This window comes from Hetaerina americana, unplaced genomic scaffold (assembly GCF_022747635.1).
Source record: "Hetaerina americana unplaced genomic scaffold, ioHetAmer1.1.p SCAF_3, whole genome shotgun sequence".
NCBI lineage: Eukaryota > Metazoa > Arthropoda > Insecta > Odonata > Calopterygidae > Hetaerina > Hetaerina americana.
The window spans coordinates 64,169,758-64,186,231 of NW_027286874.1; the positions used below are offsets into that span (position 1 = coordinate 64,169,758).

At 34.9% G+C, this 16,474-nt stretch overlaps 1 protein-coding gene across 1 annotated transcript in view; it reads left to right on the forward strand.

Moving 5' to 3' along the window:
• Myo10A (Myosin 10A) overlaps positions 1 to 16,474 on the forward strand; it is a 247,824-nt gene that overhangs the window by 47,657 nt on the left and 183,693 nt on the right. The window contains exons 5-19 of the mRNA XM_071587864.1: positions 2,397 to 2,506; positions 4,825 to 5,142; positions 5,490 to 5,667; positions 6,951 to 7,074; positions 7,462 to 7,616; positions 7,730 to 7,921; positions 8,253 to 8,387; positions 8,480 to 8,767; positions 8,897 to 9,054; positions 9,803 to 10,394; positions 12,881 to 13,040; positions 13,653 to 13,960; positions 14,486 to 14,646; positions 14,769 to 14,938; positions 15,521 to 15,840. Of these exons, the coding sequence (XP_071443965.1) occupies positions 2,397 to 2,506; positions 4,825 to 5,142; positions 5,490 to 5,667; positions 6,951 to 7,074; positions 7,462 to 7,616; positions 7,730 to 7,921; positions 8,253 to 8,387; positions 8,480 to 8,767; positions 8,897 to 9,054; positions 9,803 to 10,394; positions 12,881 to 13,040; positions 13,653 to 13,960; positions 14,486 to 14,646; positions 14,769 to 14,938; positions 15,521 to 15,840 (3,369 nt within the window). The remainder of the gene's footprint in view (positions 1 to 2,396; positions 2,507 to 4,824; positions 5,143 to 5,489; positions 5,668 to 6,950; positions 7,075 to 7,461; positions 7,617 to 7,729; positions 7,922 to 8,252; positions 8,388 to 8,479; positions 8,768 to 8,896; positions 9,055 to 9,802; positions 10,395 to 12,880; positions 13,041 to 13,652; positions 13,961 to 14,485; positions 14,647 to 14,768; positions 14,939 to 15,520; positions 15,841 to 16,474) is intronic.

The following is a 16,474-nucleotide window of genomic DNA, read 5'->3' on the forward strand; positions in this document are numbered from 1 at the left end:
TCACCAAAAATGGAAAACATATCATAAATCGGAATCATCAAAACGGAAATCATAACCGTAAACTAGGTATAACTATGGTGAAGTTATAATGGATTTACAGTAGGTTCATTATAAGTATTAATAAATAAAGCCCCTCACCCAATTTTGAATAAGACCGTTTGCGTATTGCTAAATTAGACAGAATCCAATGAATGGTTGATCTGAAAACATATTCTAAATATCATTTAAGGTCTAAAAATTGCATGATAATTTTATTTGTCATAAAATAAAAGATATTCATTTGAAATATCCATTCCTTAGTATGATCTACTGCACTGAATGTTGTCCTATAAGATATCAAGGTGTTTCGGTCGCCAAAGAGTCACCGCCTATTATGGGCATATTTTATTTTTCAATTGAACCTCAATGTGTGAGCAGGCTTTAATAGATGTTAGCAGATTCTTTGCTCGGGCTTGATATGGTCCTGGTTTCTGAGCTGAAATAGGTCCTGAGGCAATATCTATTTTCCATTGATGTTTACCAAAATCTTGATTTATAGATGTCTCAAAAGTAAAACTATGCTTCAGAAAGAAATTTTTTTACAATTATTGTAGTCTTTCCAACAAATAAAATCAGGAATGTTGCGTCCCATGCAGCTTTGTTGCATTTTGCTGTCATCATTTTGGCCATTTGAGTTTATTGTGCCGAGGTAAGAGGTTAGTGCTCATACTGGAAGAGTTCAATATACGAGGGTCATCCGGAAAGTAGTACCCGTTCGTGAAATAAAGACACAAAAGTAAATATTAACAAACATAAAAAATTTTATTTGAAAGAGGATACTTTAAACTACTTCTCAACATAATCTCCAAGCAAATTAAGGCATTTGTCATAACGTGTGACAAGTTTCTGTATTCCTGCTGCATAGTCCTTCGCCGCCAGCTCATTGAGATACGCGAGGGACCCATCTTGCACAAATTTTTGCATAATGCAGATGGTGTTTAACAATTTCATGAACAATTGTTCGAGAAACATTGGGAAAATGCTCACAGATGTCATCAATTGTGACGCGCCGATCGTTCCTCACGAATTCGTCAACTGAGCTCACCAGTTGGTCTGTAATGACAGACGGTCTCCCCGAACGCTCATCGTCGTGTGTGTTCCCCCTCCCCATGTTGAAGTTGCGGCACCACCGCCGAACAGACGACTCGTCCATTACATTGTCTCCATACACCTCCTTTAATTGGCGATGAATATCACATGGGCGAACGTTTCTTGCATTGAGGAATTTAATCACTGCCCTCACTTCACAACTGGCGGCGTTCTCAATTTTTTTAAACATTGTAAACAATCACAGAAACAACACAGGCAATGCTAGCGTCACGCAACTTGGCTCAGAGAAGGCAGACAAGCCACTGAAGCTATCTGACCTCGTCCAGCGGCTACTCGCGTCGTCAGCACTTCATGGCACGAACGGGTACTACTTTCCGGATGACCCTCGTAGCTCCGAACCTTGCTCTCGCTGGTGGCAGAAGCGTGTTTACCATCCTCAAATAACATTTAGGGTGCAATTGATTTGATGAGTTTGTCGAAAATGAAATTATCACCTTGGCTGAAAGCGCAAACGATAGATTTATTCAACACGGGCACGCAGAATTTGTCGATATGCTGAAAGAATGTCTTGATGATGGTTCTTAATGTAGTTAGTGGTAGTTGTGCTTCACCAAACACGGGATGTGAAGTTTGTTTTGGCGATGGTCTACTGAATAAACTTAAAGAACTATCATATGCAGGAAAAATATTTTACCTTTGGATATTTACTTCTCATGCAGCCCTCATAAATAATTGTTATGAGTCATCCTCACGAGGCACCAGTATCTCGTGAACAGATGTAGTGTATGGTAGTTAAATGAGACCAGGTTAGAAAGGATTCAAGTTAAGTTTAAAAAAAAAGTATAATTTTGAGGTCCGATAAGAAAATTCCGCAACTTTTTTAAATAAATTAGTGGACATACCTATGACCTAGTGAACTTATCTCCTTCAAAATACTCCCCTCTGGAAGTGGTGCCAACTGCTCCTAGCTGCGACTTTGTCACCCTAGAAAATAATCTTAGTGATCCTCTTTTGAGATTTGAGTTTGGTTATATTTTTACAGAAGTAATGAGAAGAAATGCAGTCTGGACACTTATCATTAGTGGTTGGCACTTTTCATTTCAAAGTACAAATATTCTAAAGAATCGAATGTCCTTCATCACACGTGACTTTTAAATAAATTATTATCACTAGGAAAAGCTAATAGGTTACTATTTTGTAGAGCTAAACTCTTAATAATTTACTGCATATTTTACTTGTTTAAAAAAATAAAATTACTGCCTCGTATGTGACTGCTTAAAATATTTTTCTTTTCGTTTTATTCTCAGACCTATACCGGGAGCATCTTGGTGTCTGTCAACCCATACAAGATGTTCGATATCTATGGCCTCGATATGGTTAAAAAATATGAAGGGCAAATCCTAGGAACCCTTCCTCCGTAAGTATTTTTTTGCTGTTTTTTATTAATATTACTAAAAGCCATGAATTTGTCTGTTTTATTTTTAAGTTTATGCATAAAAGCATGTAGTAGCAAGATAGCCAAACGGGTGATTTCTTCAATTGTATGCAAATTATTCACCACACATTATTCGCTGGCACATTATTCACTGTCTTCCAATTCCCCGGAGGATGTGAATGTTGGTTTATGAAAAATTTGTGTTCTCAAATAATTTTAGTATCTAAAATAAAGTGAAATAACCACAGCTTTTAGAATGCATGATCGTAAATATATCAGTTCTAGTTCACTGAGAAATACTCTTTTTTGGTTGGATTAATGGGTAGTTCTTTCTCCCTTGAAGGTGCAGTTAAGATTAATACTTGTCTGTCACATGTGCAATCGGGTAATAGTCTAGTGAGATCGGACTTGAAAAGAAGAAAGACAAGATGGATATTTATATGTCACCCTCATGTGATCGTGCTAGAACTTACGGTTAGACGGCGGGATTTTTTCACAAAGTGCAAAATTTTGCTCAATGAAATCGGGGACCTTGATTTCATATGCGATAATGGACGATTTTCTTTATTGTTTTACAGTAAATGTTGCCATATCTCACCTTTTTCAAATTCTCTGCGTACATTCACTCGTCTAAATTTAAATGCAGTTTCGACAAGGGTGCGTTCCGATCCTTTAACAGGGTGACCAGGAAAATCGGGACACAATCGAAAATTACTCAGTTATTCCAAAAAATGGGGAAAGGAATTAATACATTTTTTTAGTATGGAATGTCATTTGCGAATCGGGAATTTCAGAAGAGAGCGATGTTACTTTGAGTCGGGAGACCTCTTAGTGTTTGGTAGAGTCGATCGCGCGAGCAGACCTTGGCATAAAGCTAAACCATAGCAGGACAGACTTTGACGCCGGGTTTCTCTCATCCCTTCCTCCATTACCTGAATATCCTCTCCCTACCGAATGGCAGCCCTATTCCTAATGGCCTTAGTCGTCGGTGGCCTTCCCTAATACCAACTACAGGTACTACTGGGTCACTCTTCCACGCTCTTCTAAGCTAGCGCGACGAGGCCCTGGGGCGAGCATTCATGCTTACTTCGAAGTAAGGTCCGCAGCATTACCTGACGGCGATGGGCGCTTTAGGTCGTGGATGCAGAAACAGAGCGACAATCCGGTGTGCTGACGTCCCAAAACACTCTGAACCGGGTGGCCGCTCGTGTAATAGATTCTAATTCCTGCCTTTTCCCTGATATCTCGAAATATATTTTTGGTGAATCATCCACCATCCTTACGCATGCCACAGATATCGCCTAAGTTGGTCCCTCTATAGTTTAGATTTTTTCCAGGGCCTGCTCGCGCGATCGCCTCTACCAAACAAGAAGTGGTCCCACTAGTACATGAAATATCGCCCTCTTCGAAAATCTCAGATTCGCATATCATATTCCTTATTTAAAAGGATGCGTATTTCGACCCTTTTCTCGATTTAAATAAAATGAGTAATATCTGAATGTATTCCGATTTTGCTGACTAATTGGCCTCCCTGTGGAAGTGAGGGTCGGGACGCATCCCAACTTAATCATTGATCCACTCAAAATCGTTAATTATATGCACAGATGAAGTAAACACGTCCACCGCCACGACAATCAACAAGCATTAGGTCATATTTAGTCTTCATGTTATTGTATGTTTCAGGTGTTATATATATCTCAATGATAAAATTGTTTTTATCCAAAGATATTGGTTGCCATTTTCCTTTTTTCCATCTCAAAATTAACTTTTAAATGGCGACATGTGGATTTTATTTGCCATACACTTATTATCATGTCACCATCATTGTGTTATTGACTAAGGTTCACCTTTTATATCATTATGTAGTTGTCATTCAGGCTTTAATTAGAGAACTCTTTAATTCACTACATTTCTCATCTGCAATCAATAGAATATAAATCTGTGGATTTTTTTCCAAAATAATCAATATGGTTTCATTTTAAAGCCTAATATAATGTTCACTGAACTATTGTTTTCCAATGCTTCATTTTAAGAATTTTAATGAGTATATTGAGATGTCTTCCTTTGGCCACTAATCTATCTAATTATTCTTTTTGGCTTATCATCTAATTTTGGAAACTCTGCCTTACTGTCAATGTTTGGCTCAATTTGTCGAGAAATGGCATATTACTACAAGCATTTCTACATAAAGGATCAATGAGTTGCTTTTAAATCCCTTTATATCTATCCACCCGGCATGGAGCCATATATGAATATTATCTATTTGCATGTGGCCATTAATTAGTTACTTCTCTTTTCAGCCATTTATTTGCAATTGGCTCAGGTGCTTATGCCCGCATGAGTAAAAGTCCCCTGTCGCCACCGGGAGATGTGTCCACACTGTCAAGAAGTGGAGAAGATCAAGTGGTTATCATATCAGGTGAAAGTGGAGCTGGGAAAACTGAGAGCACGAAATTGGTAACGCAGTACCTTGCAGCAGTTAACCGCTCACCATCAAACCTCATCACAGAACAGATTTTGGAAGCTTCGCCATTACTTGAAAGCTTTGGCAATGCCAAAACAGTTCGGAATGATAATTCATCTCGATTTGGGAAATATTTAGAAATCCACTTTAGAGAGTAAGTCTCCTTGTTGTAAATAACTTATAACAGCTAAAATTAAATGGATGCATGCTAATTCACAAATTGTGGTTTGTGAGAAATATTTACATATTGATTTCAATTTTCAATTATTTAAAAATTTTTTCTAACATCACAAGTAAACTTCTGTTTAATCTTTTTGTATATGTATTGTGTAAAAAATGCATTGTTACATGGTATTTCCTTGACAATTACTGTGATATGCTACATCCGAAAAGCCATAAAGAGTAGTACATTATGTTGCTTCATGCTAGCATAAGTGAGATATGCATCTTGCTTGGAGGAAAAGAATTGTACCACTATAATTAGCATTATTTGTGTTGCAGTGGAGTCATCATTGGTGCCAAGATAACTGAATATCTACTGGAAAAATCTCGCATAGTTACACAGGCACCCGATGAAAGGAATTACCATGTTTTTTATGAAATGTTGAAGGGACTTTCAACTGAACAAAGGGAAAAATATGGTCTACTAACAGCAGAAAAATACTTTTACCTCAATCAGGTATGTAACTGACCATTTTAGTGAAATTTAATAGGGGTTAATATTGGCTTTGTGTCTTCCATTTGGTTGGTCCCATAAATTTGGTGTGAGTAACCCAAAAAATGGCCACCATTGTGGCCATCTTTAAGCATGAAGATGGCAAGTAAATATTCATCACTATTACACTGTTTTCTCTCAACTCCCAAATAGATGATAATATTAAAAACTAGAATTGTTTAAATTCTTAGTTATATATGCACTATTCCTCTCAGCAGGATATCTTGGTGGAAAATAGATAGAGATCAGCTGATTCTCATTTCTTTTTGAAGTAGCTTCAAAGAAGCCCATACAAGAAGTAGCCAGACCAATCTCATTGACATATAGACATTAAAGAGTAATTTATTAACCTTTTTGCTCTACCATACAATTTTCACCATAGATAATGGTGGAATAAATGAAATATGTGATATAGACTGTTACATACAGATAGATTTTTGCTCATCTCCGAGCTAACTTCCACGAAAATTTCCAACCTTTGTGAAGATGTATTTGTTAGGTCATGGCAATTTAAGTGAAATCCATCTTTTAGACTGTGATATTAAGGTGGATTTCTAGCTAATGTGAACCATGTTTTCCACATGCCTTATTGGCCCAAGTGCTGTGTTTGCGACATTCTTTTATGGATTGAGTGATTCTAATATAAATAAGTGACTTACTACTTCCATTGTTTTGAGAGATGTTCTTGTTTACATTTGAATCATTATTCAATGGTTTCTCATCAAAAACTTATGTCATATAGCTATTTTAAATTAATATTCCTAGAAATCTTAATTTGAAAGAAATTTTGGGTATACATTTTATCCATACCAAGTAGAATTCTTGGGGATCGAGATGGTGTGGGAGCTAACATACTGGCTTCCCACCCAGAGGGCCCAGGTTCAAATCCTGGCAGTTTTGAATATTTTTCAGAGGTATCTCGATCCCTACTTGAGGTACTTTGTGGAGGGCACTTTGAGTGAGTACACCGTCCGTCGGATGGGACGTTAAGTTGCGGACACCTTGGTGCCTTTTGTAAAAAGTAGGCTAATGCCGATGCCGGGTTTCTCTCCACCCTTCATCCTTTCCTTTCCTGTCCATCCCCTATGGCGCAAATGACCTCAGCTGTCGGTCTTCTCCCCTAAATACTACTACTAGTAGAATTCTCAGTATTAATCCCAAACTTAAAATATAATAATCATTGCTTAATTCAAGCTAATTAATATTTTGCTATGCATAAAATTCATTAAAATATTATTCTCTTTTAGGGTGGAAATTGTGAAATTGATGGAAAGTATGACAATGATGACTTTCAATCACTATTGTCAGCAATGCAAGTCTTGGGTTTCACCTCAGAAGAGCAAGATACAATTTTTAGAATCCTTGCTTCAGGTAAATTTCACTATATGTCACCAAAATGTAGAATGCAGACCTGGTTTGATAACTTTTTAGTCCATCCAAGAGAAGGTTTTTTGAATGGATAATTATTTTTACTTTGCTTTATATTTGTTATCATGGTAATTTTTTTAAATTTGTAATACTTTACTACAATAATAACCCAGATTTAAATAAATACAGTGCTAAATTAGGTGACTAATTCAGTAAATATAATTTTCATTTCATGCTTCATTGGCTTTGGATGGTAAGATAGTACCCAAATACAAAATCAAATTTTTATAGTAAATGTTCTCATTATGCTTTACAATATGATTTCATCTTAACGGTACAAATTTTTATCATGAGCTAAAATGGTCATTAATTGAATATATTTATTTTTAGTGCTGCACCTGGGAAATGTATACTTTCACCGTAAGCAATTAAAACATGGACAAGAAGGTGTGGAAATTGGCTCAGATGCAGAAATACGATGGACAGGACATTTATTACAATTGAATGTGGATGGGATAAAAAGAGCTTTGACAATGAAAACCACAGTATGTGATATGTTTGCATATCCTTTGATGAGAGTTTTTGTGATGTGGGATGAGAGAGAGAAAGGTTTCCATGAAAAGATACCTATTTAATTTTCATGATTTTTTCCTTTCAGGAAGCAAGAAATGAAAGGCTGCTCACTCCTCTAACTATAGATCAAGCTCTGGATGCTAGAGATGCATTTGCCAAAGCTCTGTACAACTCACTTTTCTCATGGCTTGTATCTCGAATCAATCAAATTGTCTTTAAAAATACGAGGAGGACTTCAATATCTATCCTTGATATATTTGGCTTTGAGGATTTCAAGGTGAATGCAAATATATTTTTCAGTTCAAATAGTTTTTATTAGTAATCTACTTCCTTTTACATTAATTTATACCCTTAGGATATTTTAAATAGTGCATTTTCAAATTAAATATCTCCAAGAACTATAATGTAAATCATGTGAGATCCTTGAAATTACACTTTTCTTCTTTTTCCTTTCAATCAATAAATTTTTTCTCACTTTTCTCAATTTGCTTCGTTCTAAGGCTTTAAAATTTGTAGCCAATATCCTAAGACCTTTTAGTCAATACTCTTAACTTTATACCTTTAGCAGGGATGTAAGTTCCTCATTATTTTTTTGTAACTATTTACAGGAGAATAGCTTTGAGCAGCTATGCATTAATTATGCCAATGAAAACCTCCAGTTTTATTTTAATAAGCACATATTTAAGCTTGAGCAACAGGAATATGCAAAAGAAAAAATTGAATGGCAGACTATCACTTATGCGGTAGGTGAATTTATGTCAACCACTGAGTTTATTGTGAATAATTTGTTAGACTAAAGTCTGGATATTAAATTAACACCAATTTTTTGGAACAGGACAACTTACCTGCCATTAGTCTCATTGCCAAGAAACCTGTTGGTATTCTACATCTTCTAGATGATGAATCCAATTTCCCAAAAGCGACAGACCTATCCTTCCTTGAAAAATGCCATTATAATCATGCTCTGAATGAATTGTACTCGAGACCGCGGATGTCAAGCATGGAATTTGGTATTAGACACTATGCTGGTCAAGTGTGGTATACTGTTGATGGATTTTTGGACAAGAACAGGGATACTCTCCGCCATGATGTTGTTGATTTACTTATTAGTAGTAAAGTGATGGTAAGTCTCCTGGTAATTTTTCTGCTGTCAATTAATGTAGTGAAAATTAAGTATGAATTATGCATATGTTTATTTTCGGGGCAGAATGTCACTGTTAGACATAAATATCTAATATTTCTCCAATTGCAGATGCTTAGTAAAATGTTCCAAAATCTAAGAAATCACCATGAGGCATCAAAAACCATTAATAAGGCCAATGGAAGATTTGTGACAATGAAGCCAAGGACACCAACAGTTGCTGCTCGATTTCACGACTCTCTTCAACATCTTTTGGAATCAATGTCAAGGTAATGCGATAAGATAAAGCAGTTACTCAGATTGTGGAATAAATTGAAATTAAACAACACATTTTTCCATCATTCTGGTATTTTTATGTAAGTTTAATCTAAGTTTTGGTGATATCAAAATACTATTTCCCTTCATATGACCATTGCTTCCTTGATAAAAATTCTTTACTCAATCCTTGATATGATTCATCCTTTCACACATTCTAATTTCAGATCTATGTATACTATTCAAATTTACACATGTGTAGCTAATCCTTGTCTAGCATCAAATGCCATAATTATGTAATCTTTGCCTCATAATGGGAGAATGGGAGTCCATGTTCAAGGACATGTCACCATTGTATAATTTCTGTGGAGGGTATATTGATGAGTTTCACTTCAAAACATGATACTGTTTTGTGATACATGCCAAATATTATTGATGAAACATTGATCAAATAGCAGTGTCCTTTATTTTCTTATTGCTAAATAACCAAGATTATAAAAATTTGCTTTGCATCATGGATGTTTTGATAGCAATGTTAGATTTTAATATGAAATTCATTGCTTATTGTGCTGAAAAGCCATTTATTTTGTCATGAGTTTTACATGGAAGGCTATTCCTGAAGGAACATTGATGTACATATGAGGTATCTGCTCTAATTAAAAAAAAAAGGAAATTTTTTCTCTCATGCTGCAATGTTATTTATTTATATCATTTCCTGGGTATTACAATACTTTTTTCATGTTTTCCAAATAAAATATACAGGTGCAACCCATGGTTTGTCAGATGTGTGAAGCCTAACAGTGAGAAAGCACCAATGAAATTTGATATGCCAGTGGTGCTGGAGCAACTTCGGTACACCGGCATGTTGGAGACAATTAGGATAAGGAAGACTGGATATCCTGTTCGATTACGATTCTCACAGTTTGCCGACCATTACCGTTGTCTCTTACCTGGGAGGCTGCCTCGGGGTGTACCTCAGCGAGAGGTGTGTCGTGCCATTTTGCAGAGATATAGGGTGCCAAATGATTCAAATGCTGCAGAGAATGAAAACTTTATGGCATCAGAATTCCAGCTTGGCACATCACGAGTGTTCATGCGAGAGACTCTGGAGCGTAAGCTCGAGGCAGAGAGAGCTGTGGTGCTTCGAAAGGCTGCTATCCATATACAGACACAAGCTCGTGCCTTCCTTGCAAGGAGACGATATTCAACTATGAAGAAAAGTGCAGTGAAAGTGCAATCACATGTTCGTGGGTGGATAGCAAGGACGCGTTATCGTAAAGTTCGCACTGGAGTTGTTGCTGCACAAGCTAACTTCCGCATGAAGAGACAGAGGCGTCGCTACCTGGAATTGAGGGTCAGTTGTAATGATTCTTCTATTTAAAATTTTTGCATCCTTTTGCTCTGGGCATTCATAAAAATGTTAAATCTAGCTTGTGTATTCTACCATAGGAAAGAGATGGTTGACCTATGTTAGTGTGTCTAGGTTTTTGAAATCTATGCAAGCATGAATTTATTATTTCTCTGACTGTTACTTTCTGAAAAGTAATCTCTTTCTCAATTTTTTCCATTTTTTCTCACACCTGTTATTGTAGGAAGATACTTATTCATGTCTGCCACTACTTCTAACATTCCACTTTCAAGATCACTAAACCCATTGCATTTCAATAGATTATGCTGTTGATTATATATGATCTTGTTGAAGTGACCTCCTTTCCTTGAAATTGAGGCCTCTTACGTAATCAGCAGTTCCAAACTGTTTTCACTACCTATTTTCTGTTAATTCTTGTAAAAGATGCTCGACTTAAAAGAGGATGATATATTAATATACTCATTAAAATTTTGAATTAGGGGAAATAATGTTTCTCTTAAAGAAATTGCCAAAAAGTATTTTGCCATCTGGAACATTTATATTACATGCAAGTGTAGAGCGAATTGAAATTATAGGAGTACAACAATTTGAATATGCATATGCATTAATGAAAAATTATATTGGCCCTTTCCAATTTAATCTTAATAATACAGGTATATTAATATTCCATGCTTGAATTATATTTTCAGACATAAAATGATTTGTAAAAGTAATGAACAAGCTCATTATGGGTAAACAGGTTAACATTTATGTTGGCACCGTGTGGGACACTGCAAGAGAAATGAAGTTTTATGTGGGGTTTTGGAAGTTGGGCTGAGCAAGACTAAGCAAGAGATAACTGTAGGATTGCAGGATACCAGAATTTAATTGAGTCAGTACCTCTCCTGAGAGGTAAGGTCTCAAAATTGAGACCAATGAATGGAAATGCATTTTTCATGCTCATAGCTTTCGTTAAGAAGAAGTTGAATACTTGGTTTAATCATTTACTTTCTTTGATTAAGTTCTGAAATAGGAGTACTTCATTGTTCTACAGATTCACCAGATTGTTACTCCATTAAAAAAATGCTTGTGTCATTACTGGTTTATCATTTTTCAAAAAGTTCATTGCATATGATAACCCTTTTAAATCCTACATAGAATAGAGTGAGCATCATGAACTTATTTTGAAATGCATTTGGAAATACATATTCTAAAATCTAATGTTATCTGTGGGTGATTGACTTTGAGACTAGAAGGAATTTCATCAAAATGAATTATTAAAGATATTGGTATGCCTGTGCACTGCATTTATCTAAATACTGTCCATAAATGACATTTTCATAATATTTGCATTGAATCAATTAAATTAGAATATATTAATTTGGTAAAGATGTGGATTGCATAGCAGTTGATATCTGATTGAATAGTCAGAGTAGAAAATTAATTTGTATGAAACTCTCTAACTCTGTCAACTCTTGGTAGAGTGTAGTTTTAGCATTAATGAAATCAGGGTTACAATGCCAAAGTCATCATTTGAAAAGGGTATTGGCACTCATTCATTTCATAATAGGTTATTAAGGCATTTATGTATGAAAGTAACAGAATGGATGGAATTATTATGATTTTAACAAATGAAATTTTCCTTGATATTTGCATTAATTTTAATTTGCTTGTTAAAAATGTCAAATTTTATAAATATTATAATATTGGTTGGAATTTGATTCAGTTGAAATTAATAATGCAATATAATTTTTTCAATAGTTTGCCTCTTAATTTTCATGTGTACATGGATCCATATGTTAAATTTTAACTATTTAAATAAAGAAATTTCAATTATTTAAAGTATAAATATTCTTGGTAGAAATGCATATTTTTGGTTTTATTGAAATAAAATTCTAAAAATATTTTCTCAGTCTCATAAAGTGAGCAAAAATTTTAATCCACATCTTTATGCATTAAAATGTTCATATGGCTTCACATCTTTTATCGTGTTATTTAGTCAAGCCCCTAGCAATCATAGCTATGCAATCACAGGCATAGTACAGTAAAAATGAAAAGTTATGTCCATTGGTTGAGCCATATCAGGCTTGAAGAATTTGAGCTAAGTCATAATGAGGTTTGGGAAGAGTGCAGAAAACATTTTTCCAATTTTGCATTTTGTTTTAAATTTCATCCACTGTTATGAGAAGTGGTCAAAATTTTAATGTGAGACTCTGTGACTTCTTGATTTCCATTAATTGCTCAAATGTCATAAATCAATAGATACCTCTTGCTTCATCCTTCACCTTGTGCAATGTGACTCACATAGTTCATACACAAATATTAAATTCTCTCTAGACACAAGATTAGTGACCAAAATTGCTTAGAAACTGTTAAAATCATGTCTTGTATTAGATGTAAATGCAAAGAATAGGTTCTAGTACCTCAACCCACATTTTACTTTTTGCCAGTCAATCACTGACATAAATGTTATGATTTCTTTCTTTTAAAAGGAGGAACTTAAAAGAAGGGCTGAAGTGGAAAAGCAAGCAAGAGAAAGGGCTAAAGCAAAACAACAAAGAGAGGAACAGGAACGAGCATCTCGTGCAGTCGCTGGTGTTAATCATTTAGAAATTCCTGCTGAATTAGCATTTATTTTCAGCAAAGTTGATGGTAAGTTTTCTCATGTATTTTAATAAGCCTTACATACTTTCAAGCGCATGAACAATCATCTCTACTATTCTGTAATTATCATCCATGCGATGAATAAAAATGCCTACCCTAGCATGAAAAGTAACTCAATAAAAATAACATTAAAAGAAAAATTTTAAAATCCTGGTACTGTGCATGTATGTACGTATTTTTTTAAATATCAAGTAAAAGCTTGTGTGAAACTTACCAAAAGAAGGGTGAAAATATGGGAAACGCTTTGTTATTTGAAAAACTGTAGAAGGAATCTTGCATCACTTTATGTGATGTATTTGTCAGATTTAATTTCACTATTCATCTCTGCATGCATTGTGCAAAATATTTGTGTGAAATTTAGGAAAAATGTGGTCCATTTTTTGTACTTTTATCATAGGTTATTCATATAATTTATAAATGTTTTTCCATGGAACATTATTCACCTCTTTCATCAGCTGTGTTATATTTTATAAAACATTGTTGTAGGGATGATTTTTCAGTGGTGCAAAGCATATATCCCTAGAGTTGAATATGAAATAAAAACCATTTAAACATGCTTTCCATTCGTTCCCTTAATATCATTACTGATTGATGTTACAGATTGGCAACCAGTTCATAGTGAAAGGAATCTTGTGAAAGTTGTAGGTGGAGTACCTGCAAGACCTGACAGATATTACCTTTCTCAAGATATAGATCATCATGCTTTCACCAAATTCACCAACATTTACTTCAAGTCACATCTGTGGGGAATGAAACGAGAGCCAATCAAAACACCTTTTCTCGCAAAATCCAAGGACATTGATTACCAAGATTCTCTCGCAATATTTAAATTGATTCTTAGGTTCATGAATGACAACAACCTTAATGGAAAGAAAGAGATAATCCTAGGAGATTACATTGTGAATAAGGTATAATTTTAGTTCCTTTTTACCCCATTTATTTTCATTGATTTGAACAAGGTTAAAATTTTTGCACTACATAAACTCTTTGGTAAAATAAATCAATCATTTCAGCCCTCAAATTAATGTCTCTGCATTACAATATTGATATTAGAGTAATGATCATTGTGCATTTTAAAAATTTAGAGTTGTTCATTATTTTTTTCTATGGATTCTGTCGTAGCACAGAAAAGGGAAATTCTGAATTATTTGATCAAGTTACAGGTTCTTATTAGCATTGTCGAAGTTGATTCATAATGATCCACATTGAACATTACTAAGCTTTTGAATTCTTGTGTTGTAATGGACCTCACTCACTTTTCTTGTGCCCTGTGTCAGATTATGCCACATGTTCTCCCATAGAGTAGACTTAAAACCTTATTTTAATGTTGTAAAAGATAAGGCCAATTAGAGTTTGATTTTTGAAAATGATTGTGTTCAAGTTTGAGTGTGCATCAATTATAAAACCATTTCTTTATCACCCTCTCCCTCTAGGGAATAGTGAATGAGAAGATGAGAGATGAAATTCTGTGCCAACTGTGTAATCAGACATGGAAGAATGACAATGATGCAAACAATGAAAGAGGATGGCTGCTAATGGCAAATTGCCTTTCTGTATTCCCACCCTCTAAGACCTTGTCTAAATATTTACTTAAGTAAGTTTTTCACACTTTTGCTATGGAGTAATTTTTTTAATGTTTTCTTTTATCTTAAATCTTGCTGAATAAGAATGTATGAAAATGAATTCACTCGTAAACTGTGTTTTTTTTACTTTCAGATATGTCTCAGACAGTGCATATGATGGGTATAAGGCACTATGCCAAAGAAAAATCCTTCAATCTGGGCGGATTGAACACCAACTAGCTCGAACCTATCCTCCATGCATGCTCGAATGGCGCTCAAACAGAAAAAGGGTCAACATGGCACTTCAAGTTCACTTTTCAGATGGTGATTATCTCTTTCATCATATATATATAATGAATTGATCCAGGCTTAGTTTCCTGAGTTGAAATATGTCTTGATCGGTAGTTAAACTAGAACTAGGTACACCTCCTCCTCTATTGAAAATTTTATTGGCACCTCACACATTCCATTCAAATGGTATTGTCCAGTGAATAGGACTAAAAATATGTGAGTTTTGTGCAAGGGAAAAAATAAAACTGAAATAATCAGGGAATATGCATTTGTCATAGAATAGAAATAATGCACTCATTGTTCATTGTTTTATCATATGCCTGACAAACATCAGTACTGGATCTGAGTCAGATTTTCATTTTGAATTGGACTCTGAGAACAAACTGAAATGTTTGGAATGAATAATGTATTAAATGTATTATAAACTATGCAGAACATCAATGGAAGGCTAATTATTTACCAGGAATGTGCATGGAAGTTGGTGCTACATTATTGTTCAGTAAATAAATTAGCCATATTTGGTCATTAGTGAGTTAAAATGCCATCCACCATTGATTGCTGTTGCATGAGATTATGTACCAGTATATTAATGTGTGTGTGATTTTATTATTATAGATGAATCCCGGATGACTCCTGTGGAGTCTTGGACAACTGGAGAGGAACTTGCATCACTTGTGGTAAAAGAGCGTGGAATCTCTGAATGCAGTGGATGGACCGTGAGTCTTGTAGAGGAAGATGAGGGGGATGAGGAGGGAATGATGATGGGTGATGATAGTGAAATGAGAAGAGGTGGCAGAATGGGAGGGCAAGAAATCAAGGACATGAACGGCTATGACTATGTTTTGGACCTCATCTCGGAGATGGAAGTTGCTCCAGCATTCCCAGTTTGTAAAAACTTCTTCCTGATCTCTGGGAAGAAAGGGAGAAGAGGAAAGGTCAGCTTAATTTTTAAAAATAATATCAATGTCTCTAAATATTTTGACACTGTAATTATCCCTTTCCACACAGTAGGAATCTATGATTTTGTGCACTTAATATCCATGCTGAGAAAGGAAGAAAAATGCTTGCATTGGCATTAAATTTACTCTATAAAGTAAAGAAATATGGAAATGGTAGGAAATACTGGAATAATATAGGATAAAAATAATTAATTTATTTTTAAGCAAGTAAGAAGTTATTTGATAAACAAGTGCATTCTTGCAAACAGACAGTGTCCTTTTGTGGTGTTCTCTTGAGAAATATTCAAACACAATGAAAAATATATTTTTTCTGTTTTCTCTAACACCCTTGCATAGTGTATCTATTGCAATTGGTATAAAAAGATAATTTGTTCAATAAAAGAATATTTGAAAATGATTGCTTCATATAAGAGTAAATGTGTCACTGAAAGAAAATAACAACTACTCTGCTGTAGCACTCTAATCAACAACAATTTATTCTTAGGAATCCCAAAATTCAACCTAGCCACAATATACACTGCTGCGCAGGTCAAGAATCATAATAAGTACACTTATGCCTGTAAAAAGATACTGATGTTACTCACTCTCCACCATGTAATTTTGTGGTTTG